This window comes from Triticum dicoccoides, chromosome 4A (genome assembly GCF_002162155.2).
Source record: "Triticum dicoccoides isolate Atlit2015 ecotype Zavitan chromosome 4A, WEW_v2.0, whole genome shotgun sequence".
NCBI classification, from domain to species: Eukaryota; Viridiplantae; Streptophyta; class Magnoliopsida; order Poales; family Poaceae; genus Triticum; species Triticum dicoccoides.
In genome coordinates, this window is record NC_041386.1 from 187,897,865 (window position 1) to 187,918,558 (window position 20,694).

At 51.7% G+C, this 20,694-nt stretch overlaps 1 protein-coding gene across 1 annotated transcript; it reads left to right on the forward strand.

Moving 5' to 3' along the window:
• The first annotated feature begins 19,053 nt into the window (after window positions 1–19,053).
• Window positions 19,054–19,653, forward strand: LOC119288834. Its single transcript, XM_037568364.1, has one exon. The coding sequence runs from the start codon at window positions 19,152–19,154 to the stop codon at window positions 19,530–19,532; it is 381 nt and encodes a 126-aa protein (XP_037424261.1). The 5' UTR covers window positions 19,054–19,151; the 3' UTR covers window positions 19,533–19,653.
• Window positions 19,654–20,694: the final 1,041 nt, after the last annotated feature.

The window sequence follows — 20,694 nt, forward strand, 5'->3', positions numbered from 1 at the left end:
TTACTTGTGCATGGGCAGTCAGAGCCGCGCCCACGGCCGCACTGAGCAGGGCAGCGGAGGGATGCCGGAGCGCAAGACAGCTAGAGCAACCCCAAGACCAGGGGCGCTAAGAGAGCAAGAGGGCGAGGTGGACTCCCTCGGCAAGACTCTTGCTGGGGTGGTTTCCGCAGCCCCGGCAAGATCCTTGCCGGGGCAACTTGCCTGACGCTAGCAGAGCGCGCCACCCTTGAGCCCAAGGGTTTCCGATGCCATCAGCCACATCAAAACCAAGGCTCGGGAGGCACCTCCATGGTGGCATGCAGATCTTTGTAGAGATCATAAATACGCAAGATCGGATGAGAACCAGAAGACGATGATCCTTGGCGAGATCCTTGCCAAGGAAATCCACGAGACCCCGGGCAAGATCCTTGTAGGGGACGACCGCGGTGCCATGACAAGACCCTTGTCGGGCCCTCGGCAAGACCCTTGCCGAGGACGTCTGCGGGGCCGCGGCCAGGCCCACGTTTGCCAAGACTCCATCGCCGCTCCCATGCAGCTGCTAGCTCAACTAGTTGGGCAGGCGTCTGCGTGGCAGTGTGCGGCCTCCACACCGACTCAGCAAGCACCTGCGTGGTGGCATGCAGATCTTCATGAAGGCTCCGCCATCACTCTAGCCCAGCAGCCAGCCAACATGGCGCTACAACGCCTCGTCAACTCAGACGTGCGTCGGAGCCAGGTGAGGCAGCGACAGCTGGGACGAGCTTCCTTGCCGTCCCCGATAAAGCAAGACGGGCACATCGGCAACGCATTAAATGTGTTTGTCTGACGGTGCTAGAGGATAGACTCAGCCGCGATGCACCTTTCCACCTCCTGTGTGCCACTATGGCGACCCCTTTTGTCCATAAAAGGAGGCCCGAGGCATACTGGAGGGGGATTCGGATCTTTGGAACTAAAGAGACACCGTAGCCACTTCAAGAACTCAAGAACACTCAAATATACATCAAAGCAGGACTAGGGTATTACGCGTCTCCGCGGCCCGAACCTGAGTAAACGATCCTTGTGCTAACCGCCAGACTCGCTCTTTGCACAACGCCACGCCCGCCAACCATAGAAGGGATCCCAGTGACCCCATAGGTGTTGTTTCCCACCGACATCTCTGGCGTGCCAGGTAGGGGGTGCGCAGTTGTGGAAATCTGGTTTGGTTGAAGCAGTGGCTTCATTGTGGTCGTCACTTCAAGGAAGAAGACGACCGAACAAGTGGCGTCCTCGGTGGGCGCAGTGAACGTTCACGCAGCTGCAGAGAAGCTAAGTCCATGCAAAACTTTGAGTAATTCCTTTTTATATATAAGGTTATCGTCCTCGATGATCTTGCCCAGTGTATGGAAAACCGCACACAATGGGGCCCTGCCACTATTGGCAACACCCTCGCTCTGTTTCGAGTCTGCTCAACAGTTTGAGTGGCTGCGTCGAGAACGACAGGGTGACCTTCGGCGATTGGCAACACACCCGTTCTGTCTCAAGTCCACTCGACAGCTCGAGTGGACGCGTTAAGAGTAGTGAGGTGGTTCGCCCAGCAGCAAGCATACCCGCAGGCCATTGGGGATCAGTCCTCAAGGTGCCGCGGCCTGGGTTTCCGCGCCGGCAAGCCTACCCGATTAACGTAGGGTGGACATACAAAGGGAGATCAAACGGAAAAATAACATGCATCATTTCAAAAGCACTGCAGAGTTATATTACATCAATTGTTGTTGCGGTTGTAACTAAAGATAAAAATTGTCTTGGTTGTGAACCTGCAACGGCGATAAGAAACGGGGTGCCTAGTCCCGGCACTGGCCTTCTATCCTCCGAACTCCGTCGATGCGGCTGATGATGGGCTCGATACGCTCCTCGAGCGTCTCGGGGTCCACGCCCTCCGGCAAGCTATCTAGCGCAGCTTCTAAGTCGAGGTCATGGTTCCAGTACGCCACCTTTGTGAGGACCTTGGTCATGGCACCCCAGCAAAGCCTCCGGGCCTCATCGGCCAGAGAGGCCGCCCTGTTGGAGCGGAACCGCTCCAGGGCCCCAAGAACACCCTCGAAGAACAGAGTCAGCCTGGCATTAGGACTCACATTCGGCTCCGGGATGTACCTCATGTTTGGCATCCCCATGGTAGCCAGCTGCATGGTGATCCTGCCTGTGACATCGGCGAGGCAGCTGACCCAGAGCTTCTCGCCCTCCACAAAATCCGCGTGGTTGACGACATCATTCTTCCGCAGCTGCCTCTCCTCCTCTAGATTCTTGGTCAGGGTCTCCACCCGGGCCCTGACCTCTGAGAGCGTCCCATCAAGACCCTCCAGCTTCAGCTTCAGGTCCTTGATGGACTCGTTAGCCGTGGAGAGTAGCTCGACCTTGTTGAGGACTGCGGCCTACGCGTCAGCCAAGGCGCCCTTGGCTGTGTCCCTCTCCCCCATTAGCTCCTGGATCTGCTTCTTCAGCCCGTCCCGCTCCACCTCCAGCTTGTTTACCTTGCCGGCATGGACCTGGGCCTGAGCATTGAGGGCCTCCTCGTGCCTCTGCTCCAATTCCTGGGTCCGCTACACGACAAGCTCCTTGACCTCCTCGTCCTTGCTGCGGAGTGTCACAGCGAGTTTCTCCCCGCGAGCGGCAAGGTCCTCCTCCTGGGAGTTCAGCTCGGCCTGGTGCTGACGCCGAGCGGCCTCGTCCTTGGAGGCCTGTTAACTCGCCGCCTCCTGGGCCTTCTCGATATCGGCCTGCTTCATGACAAGCTCTAGCTTGCGCTCGTCCAGTAGATCCTGGGCGGTCTTCAGTTCCTCACAGGTCTGGCGGAACCAAGCCTGCGTCTCAACGACGCGCCTGTCGTGGTCCGCCTCCGCCTTGTCCACCGCTACCATCCTGGACTTGGCCTTGTCCAGGTGGGCACGATGAAGTGTTTGAAGCTTGTGGAAGTTGGCACTCATGCTTTGGAGGAGCCGCTCTTCCTAGGAACCGCCGCCACCGACGCTCGGTTCGTCAACGACCTCGAGCCCGGCGGCGGCAAGCACCTCGTCGTGGAACACCTCCCCCTTGGCAGGCACCCTAGTGCTTGCCGTCCATGGGAGGTGAACGAACAGGTCATCGCTCACCTTCAGATACTTGCTCGAGCCAGAGGCAGTAGAGGAGGAAGGATGGTCGTCAACCACCTCCTCATCGGCAGCGGCCTTGTTGGCCTTCCCGATAGGCCCCTTGCTGGCCTCCTCGGCATCGGCCTTGTCGGTCTCCCCGGCAGGCCCCTTGGCGGTGGCTTCAACAACATCCTTGGCGACCTCCTCAGGGGCGATCTCGTCGGCCTCGGCCGCGGCATCCCTAGCGACCTCCTCGATGACAGTGTCCATGTCCTCCCGGTCCGCCAAGGAAGGATCTGGATACCGAGAAGGGGAATGAGGTGAAGAAGATCAAAATTCGAAAGAAGAAAAACGAGCGGGAACAGGGGGCAAAAAACTCACCCGTGCCAAGCTGGGACGAAGTGGCCCCCTCACCACCAACATTCGGTGCCGGGACGGAGCCATCGGCGCCCGGGTTCGCCTCCTCCTCCTCCGTGCGCATGGGCTCGGTGCTTGGCACCCTTGCCGGGGACGCCCCTCAGGGCGGCATGGTTGATGGGGGCGGCGTGTTGGGGGTGGCCCTCAGTGGCTCCTCCTGCTGCCGTCCTCCTCCTGCAACCACGGCAAGGTCAGCACCAAAAGATCGTGTCCCAGCACATGTCGATGGGGAGTGAGTGATGAACGCACGCTGGGGGCTGGGCCGGGGGCTGCTATTCGGGCTGCTCTCCACCACCAGTGGCGTATTCGAGGTGCCCACTGGGGGCTGGCCGCCCGTCGAGGCCCTGGCCCTCTTCGCCACCCTCTGGGCCAACATCTCCATATCTCTGCGAAGATGAAGACGAGTCAAGAAAAGCAGCATGGTCTGAGGGGACGGAGATGACAAAAGACGAGATACTTACTCATCCTCCGCATCCTCTTCCGCTGCCTTCCTCTTCCTCCTCGGGCTAAGGGACCCGAGGTCGAAGATGACCTCCGTGTCGTCGTCTACGGGAGGAGGGGAAGCGGGTGGAGTCCAAGGACACTTGGACGAAGAAGAGGTAGTCGCTTTCTTGTTCGCCACCGTAGCCTTCACCGCCTTCCCCGCCGCCACGACCCTCGTATGGCGCATGGACGCCTCCTGAGGTTGTTGCGGTTGTGCGGCCCTGCCGGGCCGGACCGGCTCACCAGAGCTGGCCTGCCGCAAGACACGTCATCTCCCCGTGGCTGGGGGGTCGATAGCCTCGACCTCCACCCTGGACGACTCATCGACCTCATCCTCAATGAGAGGGGCCCCGGTGTCGGCGCTGCTGGCCTTCCCAACGCATTCCACCCATTGGGCAAGCTCCTTCTCCTCCACGGCCTCCGCGTCCTTGTCCTCCATGCCGCCAGCGCCATCGGCCTCCTTGGCGAGCTCCGCCTCCGCCGCCCTGGCGGCGATATAGTCCAGCTCCACTTGGGTGGTGTCCTGGATGAGCAGCGGCTCTTCGCGGACGTACTTCTTCGACAGGGTGTCGAAGAACTTCTGCACCTGGTTCGCCTCCGGCTCGACCCAATTCGAGTCAAGGCCGTGCGTGTTACAGTCCGGCATCATGGCGATGATGTCAGTTTGACGGGAGTTTTTGCTCAGTGGGACCACCCCCACCGGCAACCTGAGCAGGGGCCCCTTGGCGACCATGCCGGCCTTCGTGAACTTGCCGGTCCTCTCGGCCCTGCCGTCATGGTTCACGTCGAGCTGAAAAAGCCGCTGGCATAAGTGGGCGTGCCCCATCACCGTGAAGTTGTGGTTCAGGCCGGGGCGGAGCCGCATGATGTCAGCCGCATTCCTGAAGAGCCAGGCTGGCCTGCCCTTGTTGTGCAATGGAGCGATGCGGCGGCGGATGAAATCTGCCCCAATCATCTCCAGGATGAGCCCGACAATGATGAGGCGATGGATTCTGGTGATGGCGGTCGTGAGCTTTCCAGCGCCTGGTGAACCTGGCAAAATTCCTATGGGTCCTCCTCAATCCAGCACCACCGGCTCCACCACTCCTCCCACCTCTCCTTCTGAGTGCCCTCTGGATACGTACCCTTCTTCAGGGTCCTTGGGATCGAGGTGACACAACCGGAAATGGCGCCTCCCCTCTGGATCCGAGGATAGAAGTAGTGGCGGAAAAGCGCCGTGTTGGGATGCACTCCGGTGAAGCCCTCGCAGAGATGGGCGAAAAGGACCATGCACGCCACGACATTTGGAGTGAAATCCAGAAGGTGGAAGCCATAGGTGTGCATGACATCGTTGAAGAAATCGGAGAAAGGGTGGCAGGGGCCGCAGGAAAAGTAGTCGACGAAGAATGGGTACCGATTCGGGCCGGCCTTGGCGAAATCAGCGGGGATGATGCACGTGGCCGGATGCCCCATCATCTCTCCCCCCGTCTTGCACCCCCACAGGGGCTTGAAGTTGTCCCGAAGGTGGACCGCGTTGACCATCGAGGGAAAGTAGGCGAGCTACGTCCACCGCACCGCTGACTCACTCTCCGGCGGCTCCGTCCCCCCGGCGTCCTTGGCCACTCCTTTGCCTTTGCTGGTTTTGGGTGCCATGGCGGTTGCGAGAGGTGAAGGTGGAAGGGCAGCGAAAATGTGCCGGCGGCGAGCGAGAGCAAGAGCTTGAGGAGGAAGAAGGAGGGGACGGCGGTTCCGAGATTGGAGAGGGCACAAAGGGTAAATGAGCAGCGCGCCCGCGGTAATTCCTTTTTACGGGGAAACAATTCCTTATTTAACACTATCTTAAATTTCGTTTCCTTATTTAACACTGGAAAACTTTTTTCCCTATCTGATAACGAATCTAAAATTTTATGCCCTTTATAACACTTTCGTCCATTTTAAGCCTAAATGATACTTGAAAAGACTCCTTTGCCCCTCATATGATATATGTGTGTGTGAGGCAGTAGCATACACACAACATCAATGGGGAAAATAGCGCACACACACGCATCGGCAGTAGCAAACACGCAACAGCACATATGCACACGCACACACACTGTAGCACGCAGGCACGCAGCAATGCAGCATCACACGTGCACAGCAGCACACACGGAGCAGCAGCACACACCCACGCAACAGCAGCACACAAACACGCACGTACGCGCGACAGCTGGTACACGATACCCGAACAAGTATTTCATTGATCCCATTGTAAGAGCACATAGAGCTAGCTTTCCTGGGTACTGTGGGTATTTAAATATGTATATATCCATGCAGCAGCCGGTACACAAATACCCGAACAAATATACATACATGGTTATGTGTATTGTGTACGTGCAGCACAGACGTGTGGGTATTCAAAAGTGTATGCGTACACCGGCTAGAGTCATAAACCATGTACATGCTACTGCCGTGTGCATGGCCTTCGATGCATGCGTGCAATTGTACGTGGGCAATTTTGCCATGCACCACGTACAAAGCTAATGATAGACCATCTAATGTATGCATCTACTATATCATGTATCTACACGTACATATATTCTCCCGTGGAGACCGTGCAGTAAAAAAACTTAGACATTCAAAATAGATTATGTGAGCTCCATAAGAAAATCCAATAAATAATAATATAATAATTATTAATAAAGATGATAAAAAAATCATCGAATAGCACGCGGGCACAAACATACCACATGAGGGGCAAAATGGTATTTTCAAGTGTCATTTAGGCTTAAAATGGGCAGAAGTGTCATAAAAGGCATAAAATTTAGACTCGTTGTTATATAGGGAAGAAATTATTTGTCGATGTCAAATAAGGCATAAAATTTAAGCACAGTGTTAAATAAGGAATTCTCTCTTTTACGGGGAAGGCGCGGGCTGCCCTATTACCATCTACTTCAATGTGATGCATGCGTGCGGAAACCGCCCCATGTATGATCCCCATGTCACGCATGACCCCCCACGTCGCACGTTCAACGCAGGTCGTGGGGAAGCGTAGCGGACAGAAAAGTTACTGCAGTAAAAATCCGCCCCGCCAGCCCGCGCACCGTTCTGAGCCTAGCCCAACAACGCGTCGCGCTTATGTGTGGCCCAGGCCCGGGGGCTCCTGTCGGTGTACAAAAGTAGGGGCTCTTCTTTTGCACCCCTTTACTTGTGCACGGGCAGTCAGAGCCGCGCCCACGGCCGCACTGAGCAGGGAAGAGGAGGGGTGCCGGGGCACAAGACAGCCAGAGCAACGCCAAGACCAGGGGCGCCAAGAGAGCAAGAGGGCGAGGTGGACTCCCCCGGCAAGACTCTTGCCGGGGTGGATTCCGCAGCCCCGGCAAGATCCTTGCTGGGGCAACTTGCCTGACGCCAGTAGAGCGCGCCACCGTTGAGCCCAAGGGTTTCTGACGCCATCAGCCACATCAATACCAAGGCTCGGGAGGCACCTCCATGGTGGCATGCAGATCTTTGTAGAGATCATAAATACGCAAGATCGGATGAGAACCATAAGACGACGATCCTTGGCAAGATCCTTGCCAAGGAAATCCACGAGACCCCCGGCAAGATCCTTGCCGGGGACGACCGCGGTGCTATGACAAGACCCTTGTTGGTCCCTCGGCAAGACCCTTGCTGAGGACGTCTGCGGGGCCGCGGCCAGGCCCACGTCTGCCAAGACTTCATCACCGCTCCCATGCAGCTGCTAGCTCAACCAGTTGGGCAGGCGTCTGCGTGGCAGCGTGCGGCCTCCACACCGACTGAGCAAGCACCCGGTATGCAGATCTTCGTGAAGGCTCCGCCATCACGCCAGCCCAGCAGCCAGCCAACATGGCACTACAACGCCTCGTCGGCTCAGATGCACGTCGGAGCCAGGCGAGGCGGCGGCAGATGTGACGAGTGAGGGAGTCCTGGACTAAGGGGTCCTCGGGCGTCTGGCCTGTTATCTATGGGCCGGACTGATGGGTTGTGAAGATACGAAGACCAAAGACTACACCCGTGTCCAGATGGGACTCTCCTTGGCGTGGAAGGCAAGCTTGGTGACGGAGTATGTAAATTCCCTTCTTTGTAACCGACCTTGTGTAACCCTAGATCCCCCCGGTGTCTATATAAACCGGAGGACTTAGTCCGGATAGGAGATACTCAATACCGTAGTCATATAGGCTAGGCTTCTAGGGTTTAGCCATTACGATCTCGTGGTAGATCAACTCTTGTAATACTCATATTCATCAAGATCAATCAAGCAGGAAGTAGGGTATTACCTCCTTAGAGAGGGCCCGAACCTGGGTAAACATCGTGTCCCCTGTCTCCTGTTACCATCAACCTTAGACGCACAGTTTGGGACCCCCTACCCAAGATCCGCCGGCTTTGACACCGACATTGGTGCTTTCATTGAGAGTTCCACTGTGCCGTTGTCGCAGAGGTCGATGGCTCGACTTATCGTCAAGGAAAATATCACCTCAGGAGGAGCTCTGGCCTCGGGGCAAACCCTCCGACTGGGCAGTTTTACCATGATCGCCCGCTCGGCCTCTGAGCCGACGAGGATGACCTCCCGAGTCATCGAAAAATGTATCTGCATTGATTCTGAATATGCCAAATGGATGGATCCAATGGAGTTATCATCTTTGAATGAACTGCTAGACCGCATCACCGCCTTGGGAGTCGCTACAGACTACGATCGGATTGGGCTTAAACCCGACCAGAGAGAGATTAATTCCCCACCGATCACCCACCAGATAGCGGTAGTCGAGGAGCAAGATAACCCTTCCTCTATACCGAGGACGAATTACGTCCGGATCTCCGATCTCGAGAAGCCAGACACATACCGGCAGAAAGACACGCCTCGTCCTCTGAACTTAGAGTCGGACTGCGGGCTTCAAAAATTAGAAGATACTCCGGAGCCTGGACTGTTCAGTCCAGAAAAACCTCAGTCTCCGAATCATCGATCGGTTCAGGCTTCAGATGGAACGCCACCCACCCTCCCAGACATAAGCGCCAAAAAATGCAAACCCATTATGCGACACAGAACCGTTCTAGAGGGATGGCTTGATGGCCGATGCAAAATACACACCACACCGGACACCATACCAACCCACAGCCTTAGAGCATGTTGGATACTCCGGCAGGTAGCCAAAAACGGCGAGGACATTCTCACGAAAGACACCCCAGAGAAACACCCTCCGGAAGACGACAAACCCAGAATCATGACAGTCTTTGAGACATTCACTTCAAACAATAGGCGCAAAAGGGCACTCCGCAAACTCGCTGAAGTCTGCCAGATCGCAACAATAAACCCTTGGAACAACACAACGATAACCTTTAATGCTGGCGACGAACCAAAACATAGGACAGTCCGAACACCAGCCGCCTTGGTCCTCAGCCCAATTGTGGATGGATTTCGGCTCACCAAGGTTCTCATGGACGGCGGCAGCGGACTGAACCTCATCTATGAGGATATAATATGAAAAATGGAAATAGATAGGAGTCGCATCGAGCAAAGCAGCACGACCTTCTGAGGAATCATTCTCAGTCAGGAGGCACGATGTGCAGGAAAAATCACACTCGACGTGGTATTCGGCACGCCGGAGAACTATCGGTCCTAAGAGATAACCTTCTAGGTGGCCCCCTTCAACAATGGATATCACGCCCTCTTAGGGCGAGATGCATTTACGCACTTTCAAACAATACCCCATTACGGGTACATGAAGCTTAAGATGCCCGGGCCCAACAATATAATCACTCTAGTTAGTGATCCGGACATAGCACTCCGCGCCGAGAATAAAACCACATCCCTGGCCCTTGAGGCATTATCTGAAGCCCTCGGGGCCGAAGATTTAACCGCGCTGCGCTCCATGGTGGACAGAGACGATGTGGTCCTAGACAAACGACCCAAATCCACCTCATTCAAACCGGCAGAAGAAATAGTCAAATTCCAAGTCCATCCAACGGACCCCAAGAAGACAGCATCCATCGGAGCACAACTAGACCTGACGGTTGACACCGCTCTACGAGAGTTCCTGCGCGAGAATTGGGAGATATTCGCCTCGCACCCTTCCGATATGCCAGGAATCCCACACGAGTTGGCCGAACACGACCTCAATATATTGAAGGGACACAAGCCGGTCAAGCAAACACTACGGTGCTTTTTCGAACCCAAACGCCAAGCTATGGGGGAAGAGCTAGCCAAGTTAATCGAGGCCGGATTCATTAGAGAAATAAAACATCCAGACTGGCTAGAAAATTTGGTGATGATACCAAAGAAGGATAAATCCTAGCGCCTGTGCGTCGATTTCAAAGACCTCAACAAGGCATGCCCCAAGGATCCCTTCTCCCTCCCCCACATCGATCAAATCATTGACGCCACCGCAGGACACGACTCACTATGTTTTCTTGACGCATATTCCGGATACCATCAAATCAAAATGAAGGAATCCGATCAAGCTGCAACAACATTCATCACCCCATATGGGCCATTCTTCTTCAACACCATGCCCTTCAGGCTCAAGAACGCTGGCGCCACATACCAACGCATGATTCAAACATGCCTGGAGAAGCAGATCGGGAAAACAATAGAAGCTTATGTGGACGACGTCGTCATCAAAACTAGGCACGTCGAAACACTAATAGACGATTTTCATCTTACATTCGACAACCTCCGCGTGTATGACGTTAAGCTCAATCCGGAAAAATGCGTTTTCGGTGTTCCCGCTGGAAAACTGCTGGGCCTCATCGTTTCCAATAGAGGAATTGAAGCAAACCCAGCCAAAATCCGAGCTTTGTCACAATTGGCTAAGCCAACAGACCTTAAACAAGTTTAAAAGCTCGCGGGTTGTGTAGCAGCTCTAAGCCGCTTTATCTCCAGATTGGGAGAAAAGGCACTGCCACTCCAACGCCTTCTACGACGAACCGACCACTTCGAGTGGACGGACGCGGCAACAGCCGAACTGGAGGAAATAAAAGCCCTTCTTGCGAGCAATCCAATCCTGGCCGCACCAAACGCTGGCGAACCGACGTTATTATACATATCAGCAACACATCAGGTGGCGAGCGCCGTACTCGTCGTTGAACGAGAACATGACGGGCATAAATTCCCGCTTCGGAAGCCAGTATACTACGTATCTACTGTCCTTAAACCATGCAAATCCCGGTACCATCATTATCAAAAGATAGCATACGCGGTCTTCATGGCATCCTGAAAGCTCCGTCACTACTTTCAGGAGTGTTCGATCACGGTGGCCTCCGAAGTACCACTCAATGACATTATAAACAACCGCGATGCTACAGGCCGTATTGCCAAATGGGCCATTGAGCTCCTCCCATTTGACATTTCTATAAACCACGTCGAGCTATCAAATCCCAAGTACTGGCCGACTTCATCGCCGAATGGACAGAGGCCGAACTCCCTAAAGAGTACGGCACATACTCCAATTGGTTCATGTATTTCGACGGATCCAAAATGCTGCCAGGGTTAGAAGAGAGCGTCGTTTTAACGTCCCCTACTGGAGATGTCATCAATACGTCCTCCAAATACTATACACAGACTCCAATAACACAGCCGAATATGAGGCCTTATTACATGGTCTCCGGATGGCTATCTCCATGGGCATACAATGCCTAGAGGTGCGCGGGGACTCAAAACTGGCAATATCTCAAATAAATGGAGACTTTGACGCCAAAGATCTGAAGATGGCAGCGTATCGTAATGCAGTCATAAAATGTCGGCCCGGTTCGAGGGGCTCGAGTTCCATCATGTGGCTCGAGAAAGTAATCAAGCAGCGGATGTTCTTGCTCGTATCGGCGCTAAACGTGACCCCGTCCCACCTAATATCTTCCTAGAAAGGCATCTGTGGTGTGGCAGGGGGAAAACGACAATACTAGTCCGGATCCAAGCATAACCCCAGATCCCGGAAACACCAACGTCGTCGGGGGCTCAGCCACCGAAATAACACCGTCGACGCATCTCATCATGGCAGTCATTGCCCCATGGACCGAACCCTTCCTGGCCTACCTTAACAGGAAGGAGCTTCCTGAGGACCAGAATGAGGCCTGCTGCATTGTTTGGCATTCAAAGGCCAACAAGGTTCGTGATGGAGAGCTCTATAAGAAAAGCGCTACCGGAGTCCTTCAACGATGTATATCCGAGGAAGAGGGGCGACAACTCTTGGCTGAAATTCATGCCGGACTTGGCGGTCACAACGCCGCAGCTTGGGCCCTTGTTAGCAAGGCCTTCCGTACAGGGTTTTATTGGCCGACGGCCCGAGCAGATGCACATGACCTTGTCCAATGTTGCGTCGGATGCCAACTCTTTGCCAACCAAAGCCATATGCCGCCCACTGCCTTACAAAGAATCGACATCACTTGGCCTTTTGCGGTCTGGGGGCTCGATATGGTCGGACCCCTTAAAGGAGGAAGTCATAAGAGAAACTATCTGCTGGTCATGGTGGATAAATTCACTGAGTGGATAGAGGCCAAACCAGTCAAAGCGGCCGAAGCGGGCCAGTAATAGATTTCATGTCCGGCGTGGTACACCGTTACGGCGTCCCACACAGTATAATCACCGATAATGGCTCCAATTTTATAGCCGATGAGGTGAAAACCTGGTGCGCTAATCTAGGCATTAAGCTCGATTACGCCTCTGTCTATGACCCACAGACAAACGGTCAAGTCGAACGGGCTAATAGTCTTATTTTGAGCGGCATCAAACGCAGACTAGTGCGGTCTTTTAAGGAATCAGGCAAGCACTGGGTGGAGGAACTTGACTCCGTACTCTGGGGGATGCGGACCACGCCCAACTGCACTACCGGATATACACCCTTCTTCATGGTGTACGGTGCGGAATCAGTGTTACCCTGCGATATTATTCATGATTCACCTCGATTGCGTATGTACGAAGAGAGAGAAGCCGAGCTTGATCGGCAGGACAGCTTAGATGCCTTGGAGGACGAGCGCGATGTCGCAAAAGCCCGTTCCGCATTTTATCAACAGCAGGCTCGCAGGTATCAAAGCAGAGAAGTGCGGGCCAAGACGTATAACGTTGGTGAACTTGTTCTACACTTGCCGGAGAAGAAAAAGGACAAGCTCAAGCCCAAGTGGGAGGGTCCCTTCATCATTAACGGAGTTCTCACTGGAGGAGCGTACCACCTACGTGATGCGTCAGATAATCACCTGGAGCCGAACCCCTGGAATGCGGCCAGACTACGATGATTTTATGCCTAACGCCGAACTCTGTGTTCGTTTCCTCCCTCCTGTTATTACTGTCATTTGTTTTTCCTCTCTTTTCATTTTTTTACCTTTTTTCGTTTTCTCTTTAGCCCTATGGCTTTAGTACGGCTAGATTATCCCTACCTGATGCGTACATCTCTAAATATGTACGTTCATTATACCTGGGGGCTTCTCGTACAGAAGCTTGTGACTATTCTTCGAGCATCAAGCTCAGCACATATGCATTTTTTCCATATGTACCTTTTCTTCGCCATAATATGCATCGATATGACTTAAGTTTTGGCCAAGCTGGGTTGCCTGGATCCTGTGCTTATGCCCTACATTGCCGTTAGTTCGGATAGGGCATAAAGGGAGCACCTCTGTGATTGTTACTGCCGGGTCATCCGGATGTGTACCTCAGACTGGGTGAAGCCAAAAGCTAGTTTCTTAAGGGAATATTCGGTCGGCGAATTAAAGGTGTTTCCGCATTCACTCCATTTTGAACCCCAGATGTTACTTACTCTATGATTTTTTCAATCACAGTTCGGACATGCACATTAAATGCATGCGCACCTAGGGAAAGGAACCCTTAACGGAACTATTCTCTCTAGAAGATGTTTCTTACATAATGTAATATAACATAACTAGCCGGATACACATTGTCTGTTCGAGCAATTATGACCCCTACGCCTGGTTTCCACGCATACCCCCGTATATTCTACCGCTAGGGTATTCAGAAACTCTCTGCACCTTCGGATTCAGAGGTTGAAGCGAAAAGGTCGGCGATGACAATTGTCTTTATTATCCAGCTAGAAGGAAAGTACATAGTCACTCACGACTCAAAACAGTTCCTCCTCTATACCGTCCAAAAGGCTGTCTAATTTACAATCCTGTTGGGAATATTTGGCGGCCACCTCTACTTGGTCATATACTAAACTAACGGGAATTTCTTCCCCATTCGGCCCTAGCAGTCCGACACGAGCCATGTGATTAGGATCCATCTTGGTATATCGCGTCTTCACCATGGCCCAGGCCTCTCGCGCACCCTCTCGGTAGGCCGATATCTTCCACAGTCGGATACGCCGCTGCGCTCCCTTGAACAGCTCTACCAGCTTCTCCATACTTCCTGGAGGGGAGTCGGATGGCCATAAGACTTGGGCTACACTCCGCTTCGCCTGCCGAGCTTGCTCGTGGAACTGCGACAGCCCTTGTAGAAGATCACTTGATGATCCGGACACCTCCTCTTCAGGGCGGTTCTTCAATACACCTGCAATTATAGCTATATCAGCTACTGTTACCTCCAAACTGTTATAAGATGAAAGCGGCCATGTACTGAATATGCCGCCTCGCAGCTTCTTGTTCTCCTTCACAGAGTCCGCTAGCTAAGCTCGCACATCTTTCAGTTCTTCACCCAGTTTGGTGTTCAAATCCTGGAGTTTCTTTTTCTCTTGAACGACTTTTGTCAATACACGCTCGCCCATTGCTAGTAGCTTTTTGGCTCCGTGTTCTTCGCTTCGAGCGGCGTCCAGCTGCTCTCGTAATTGGTCTAACAACCCAACACAAAGATAAGCACCCAGATTCACACTATCAGTGTATCATTATGAATTCTCGATAGAGGGGAATATTACCGGGAGATGCCTTGTATTTCTCCAGTTCGGCATTGGCAACAAGCAGTCGGCGCTGGCACTTTTCTAGTTCCTGAGCTAGCAGGGTGTTCTTCTCCGTAAGCACCTGGTTGTACATTGATCCTTAAATTAGTTGTTTCAACTTCTTTAAGTCTCAGGGGTTACTAGCATATGGTTATCATAGTCAGACAAAACAAATTTACCTGCACATCCTTCAAATGTTGTTTTGTGGCCCTATTAAGGGCCTGTTCGGTAGCTCCCCAACTCCAATAAATCCTCAAATCCAGCTTCTCTTTTCGATCGCCAGCTTCCCACGCGAGCGCTAGCGCTCAGAAATCCGTTCGGTGTCTCAGCTCCAGGTTTCGATCGTCATAGATGGGCTGCCAGCCATCTTCAGTGGGATTCGGCCTTATTGGACATTGAGGAGAGGCCAAAGTGAGCCCAAGATGGAGGCTGGATGGAAATCCACGTGAGGCCCTGTTCCTAGGGGCTGAAAAGATGGCTAAAGGCCTGGTTTGGAGTGCCTGGGGCGCATTTTTCAGCCTATTTCGCTGGCAGGCAGCGTTTTTCTCCTTTTTCTTTGCTTTCTTTCTCTAACAGAGATGACCAGATTCGCTGGGGCAAAGAGTTGCCTTTTCTTTTCTGTGCATTTTTACTAACAGAGAACTATAAAGGGTAGTTTGCAATACTTTCTGCATATAAATTATAAATTATTAAACAGAAATGTATTTTGAATGAAAATACATATATGGCAACACATATCTTAAGGACCAAGACAGTCTGCACGTATTTCATATAACAAAGGGCACAATATTTGCATAAGTTTGCAAATCAAAAGTGGTACATGTTCCTAACATGTACTTCACCAACCTAGAGCAATGTCAGTAGCAAGTTGGTTCCTAAACAGATCCATGTCAACACCATTTCCCTGTTGGCACATAATCCGGATCCCTATCACATCGAACAAAGTGGAGATCTGATTTGTCATGGAAGCGAACATAGTTGTGCAATGCCATAGTAGCAGCAACTATCATCTTTTGGGTTTCAGTTGAGTAGCTTGGCATCTTCAAAAGTATTTGCCATTTCATCTTCCAAACTCCAAAGGTTCTCTCTATGCAATTGCGTTTGGATGAATGGATCCTATTGAACTTCTCCTTAGGAGTATTCGGTGGTGCGCCTCTTTGAAAGTCAGGGACATGATACCTTTCTCCTTTGTAGGGTGCAAGATATCCAATTCTATTAGGATAGCCAGCATCTACAAGGTAGTACTTGCCTAAATAACATACAGAGTAATGAATGTAAGTTGTTGGATATATGACATAACTTGCAACAAGTAAAAAAGCTCACCTTTTGGAGGATGGGGAAAGGTATCCTTGTCCATATGCATTGCGGTATATAGCACAGTTGTGTCATGCATAGAACCAGGTTGACCAATAGAAGCATAAGTGAAATGCATATCAAAGTCACATATTGCCATCACATTCTGAGTTATTGCTCCGGTTCTTCCGATGTACCTCACTTGTCCGGCCTCAGGAATAGAAGCCCTAATGTGAGTCCCATCTATTGCAACAATGCAGTCTTTCAAGTGTGGATAAGCCCTCCTGTCATTCAGAATCCTTGGATGTATGGTCCTAAAATTTGGGTCCTTAGGCTTGATGTAGTCAGCAGACATCTTCACGGCACAAAGTAGTACCTCATGGAATTTGCGGTGGATTGTATCTGCGGAATGCTTGAAACGGTTTTGGGTTCTTCTATTTGATTCACACCCACCCAAGGTCCATAGGAACATAGCAAGAGACTCATAACTACTAACGAATGGGGAATGGCCGAGCCCATACTTATCCTCCAACAAGTCATGAAGTTCAAAGAATACCGTCGGCTTCATTCTCAGCATGGTGAATGTCTCTCCGGGTGTACCGATAGTCTCCTGCAACCATCCAAATCCACTCAAGATAGATGTCCTAGGATTGGCCTTCATCACCCAATTGTCACAATACTTCCCAAATATGGTTGATGCACTCAGATACATAATGTTCATTTCTTGTGCATGGGCACGAATCATTCTTTTCTGCATTTCATAATAGTTTTCATTGTCACTTTCACTGTCAGATGACATCTGCACATAGAAAGCCAATGAGTTAACAAACAATGGTTAGCATGGAGAACAAGAAATCTGAAGATGAAACTCCACTCCATACATAAATATTATCGATCCAGTTATTACAAGCCATATAGGAAACAATTGTTCAAGAGTGAGTACTTAAAATATTGTTCAACCACTGACATAGTAAATAAAATGGTTCGGTAGCATAGGACATAAGCAACCATCACATATATGGCATAAACTGGGAACTACTAGTTCCCGTACTTGACATTGAACTTCCTCTTTAGCCAACCCAAACGAGTGTGAACACTCATGCTCAAAAACATCTCCCTTTGCTCTCTCTTGATGAAAAGCTCAGAGGCAATGAAGTGCTCATCGCTGCCTTCTATTGCACCACAAGCAATTGCTTCCTTCATAACAGATGCAACAGAGGTGGTGTCATCGTGCTTAAAGAACGACTGAAACGACGAATGTGATTCCTTACAAATGTCCCCGATCATTGTAATCTGCTCCTGCATCACTTGTGCGGTCTTGGGTTTCTTGTTTGTGTCACAAATGATCTTGCCAAGCCTCTTATTAACCTTTGGTGTAATAGGAGATGGTGCCTCTTCGGGATCCTCCAACAGATCAACATCTTCTATTTGCTCAAGATTTATGGCACTTGATATTAGTGCAGTAGAAGTAGGGGGGATGCCAGAAGTCGGATTCCAATGATCGGAACCGTCACTTGTGATGTCTTCAAACATGATGCGCAAGTTCTCTTCATTGCGAAGTCCATGCTTCCTGAACTTGTAACAACCTGGAATGTCCTGTAAATATACAAACAAGACAACATTTGTCAACAAGTAATATGAAGAAAGATATGATATGCACAACATGAGGATGAAAACTCACTATCTTTGCCTTCTTCCACCACTCAGCATCTTGTTTCACAGTGTTGCGCTCTGTGTCCCATCCCGCTCCTGTCTCCTTCAACTTAAGTTTCTTGAATACACCATATTCACCTCTTAGTTTGTCCCATTTGTTCTTCAATTGATCATTTGTGTACTCCAACCCTGTTCTTATTTTGAATTGCCTCACCACCTCATCATATGCATTGGAGGTCAAGTGAGTATTTGGCCTATTTCCAGCTCTCACTTGCTGGACAAACAACTCGGTGATAATCCGAGTGTTCTCAATAGTCCATTCGGCAACCATTTTCAACAACTCTATATAAAAGTCCATGTCACTTTGTGTGTGCTAATAAAATTGTATGCTCTCATATATATAAAGATTCATGTCATAAAAACAACTGTATGCTCTCATTTATAAACATATTCAGAGACTATTTCATCTATAAATCTGTACGTATGTATATGGAATATCTCATTTATAAACATATACAGAGTCTATTACATCTATAATTCTGTACAGGGACTATTTCACTTATAAATCTAAAAATCATAGCTCCCATCTATAAATCTGAACCAAATGATAGCTTTCGTCTACAAATATGTATGCTCACATTCAGAAAAGTTCATCTTATTTACAAAAGATTGTGCATCTGGACATCCAAAAATCTGGACCAAATGGCCTGTAACTCAATGTAAATTAAACTGAATGGAGAGTGGTGAGGTTGCACATCTGCACGAGCTCACCTTGAGCTTCTCGAGCGGCGACGGCGGGGCAGAGGAGCAGCGTCGCGGACGACGGGGGTGCCGGCTGCTGTCAGGTGGGGGCGGAATGGGGCGAGCTTGAAGGAGTCGCGAGCGTCACGAAGAAGGGCTGCTCGAGGACGAGACCTTCTTTGGGGTGGGGTCGAGGTTGCCGGACGAAGTTGACCGGTGAGGATGCGGTGGCGGGATGTCTGGCGGCTAGGGTTGGACTAGCCGGTGGGGATACGGCAGGAGGAGAATGGGGATCGAGATGTATCGAGACTTCTCCAGCCTATCTATCGAACAGGTATGTCACTTGGCGGTGGCACATCCTCGTAATAAAAGTGAACTTCAGCTTTTGCGTTTTCTGGGATCTCCAAACGAGCAGCTCCCGGTTTTTGCACGTAGCCAGGCCACACATCCCAGAAGCTAGCTTCGTGGAGCCAGGGTGTTCGGGCTAGCTCCGCTCCTGGATTCAGGGAAGCTGGGAGTTGGGGAGCTGCCGAACAGGCCCTAGTACCAGTACCGATCCTATCCAACCGCCGTCACGTAGAGCGTGTATAGGTCCCCAAGCTAGCCAAGCCACCTAACGTGCAAGGCTCAACTTTGCACGACCATGCAGTCTGTTTCCCCCACCCCCACGGCGACGGCTGTGCCTGTGCGCCCATCGTTGCGTGCCGTCCCGCGCTCGCTCGCTTCGGCGGAAAGGCTTGGGATGGGCCGTGCCGCGACATGCACCACCACAGCACTCCATGCGCAGTGCGGTGGCCGGGCGGAACCGGTGGAGGCGCGCAAGGAGGACGGGCCCGTGCCTCAGGAGCGAGTCCGAGGGGAGGACGAGGCCATGGCCGGGGAAGACGAGGGCCGTAGCCCCACGGACTACGGCCGCCGAGCGCACATCTTCGAGGAGAGCTCCCGGGTGTTCCGGGTCCTCAAGGAGCGCCGTGATGGGGACGGCGGTGCCAAGCCTGGTGCTGCCGCAACGCGCCATGGCTGAAACCAACACGCCCCATTCCCTCAGAGGACACGTCGCTCCTATAACTTCCTAACATCACGTTTTTCTCATGTACTTACTATGTATCTAGGCCGATCAATGTAGTGAGGTTTTTTTCACGTTATCGATCTGGTAAAATGAATATCATCTCTGCAAAAGATGGATGCGATCAACTGTACACGTCGAGGAAGCGGCTCAATAGTACACGGTACACCAAGTGTGCGTTGCCGCCTTAAAAAAGTGTGCGTTGCCGGCGCCGCCACACAAGTGTTTGAGTCAAAACTCTCGCTATGCGTGTACCTAGTGTTGCATAATTTTGCCTTCTTTGTCGGAAAGAAATGAGACACTCCAATAGCATCACCTCTTTGCCTATCAATCCTTTATGAAAAGGAAAAAAATATCACTGTAATGCAATTTGCCTCTCAATGCTTTATGAAAAGAAAGGTCACCATAATGCAATTTGCCTTTCAATGCTTTATGAAAAGGGAAAAAATCAATGCAACATGAGGCTAACTCCAATGCACACCTCATCATGTCCGCATGTGTTTGTTTGGGGTAAACAAACAAAACAGGCTTTGTCCGCCTGCGTTTGTTTGGGGTAAACAAACAAAGCAGGCTTCCATTTTCTATCCGCTTTCAATCCATTCCCGATCCAAGTTCGCGGACGCTACATGGTACTTGTTCATGTCCTCCCTGGCCCGCCCGTCGAGGATGCAGACATCTCTTTTTCTATTCTCCCATCCCGCCACTCGTGTCCATTGCCACTCTGCAGCTCGGCCGCGCGCTTGCCCCAACCCTTGTCACAACCTTCGTTCCCTCGACGTTCTAAGCTATCCAACCATGGTCACCTGATTTGCGCACGCGGCGGTCGGGTTCGGAGTGAAGCCAGCCGGACTTAAGCTCGCCCGGCTGCGAGAGGCCGTGCCATGGATTGGCCGGGCACCGGGCCGAAAGGCCCCGGCAAGGCTGCATGCAAGTACTGAGTCCGTCTCTAGCCGCTTGGATCTACACCGTCGACGGTTAGCCGACAGATAAACGAACGATCGTCGGTCGGGGTTCCGTGCTGGCCCAAAGGCTCGTCGGCTCACCGTTGTCACTCATAAAGTGTGACGACTTGTGACGTCCCTGATTTGACCATACACTAATCATACACGCAAATGTGTAC

Bases quoted from the DNA above. Each gene is read 5' to 3' on its own strand.
- LOC119288834 (XM_037568364.1), top strand. From the start codon at position 19,152: ATGCAGTCTGTTTCCCCCACCCCCACGGCGACGGCTGTGCCTGTGCGC.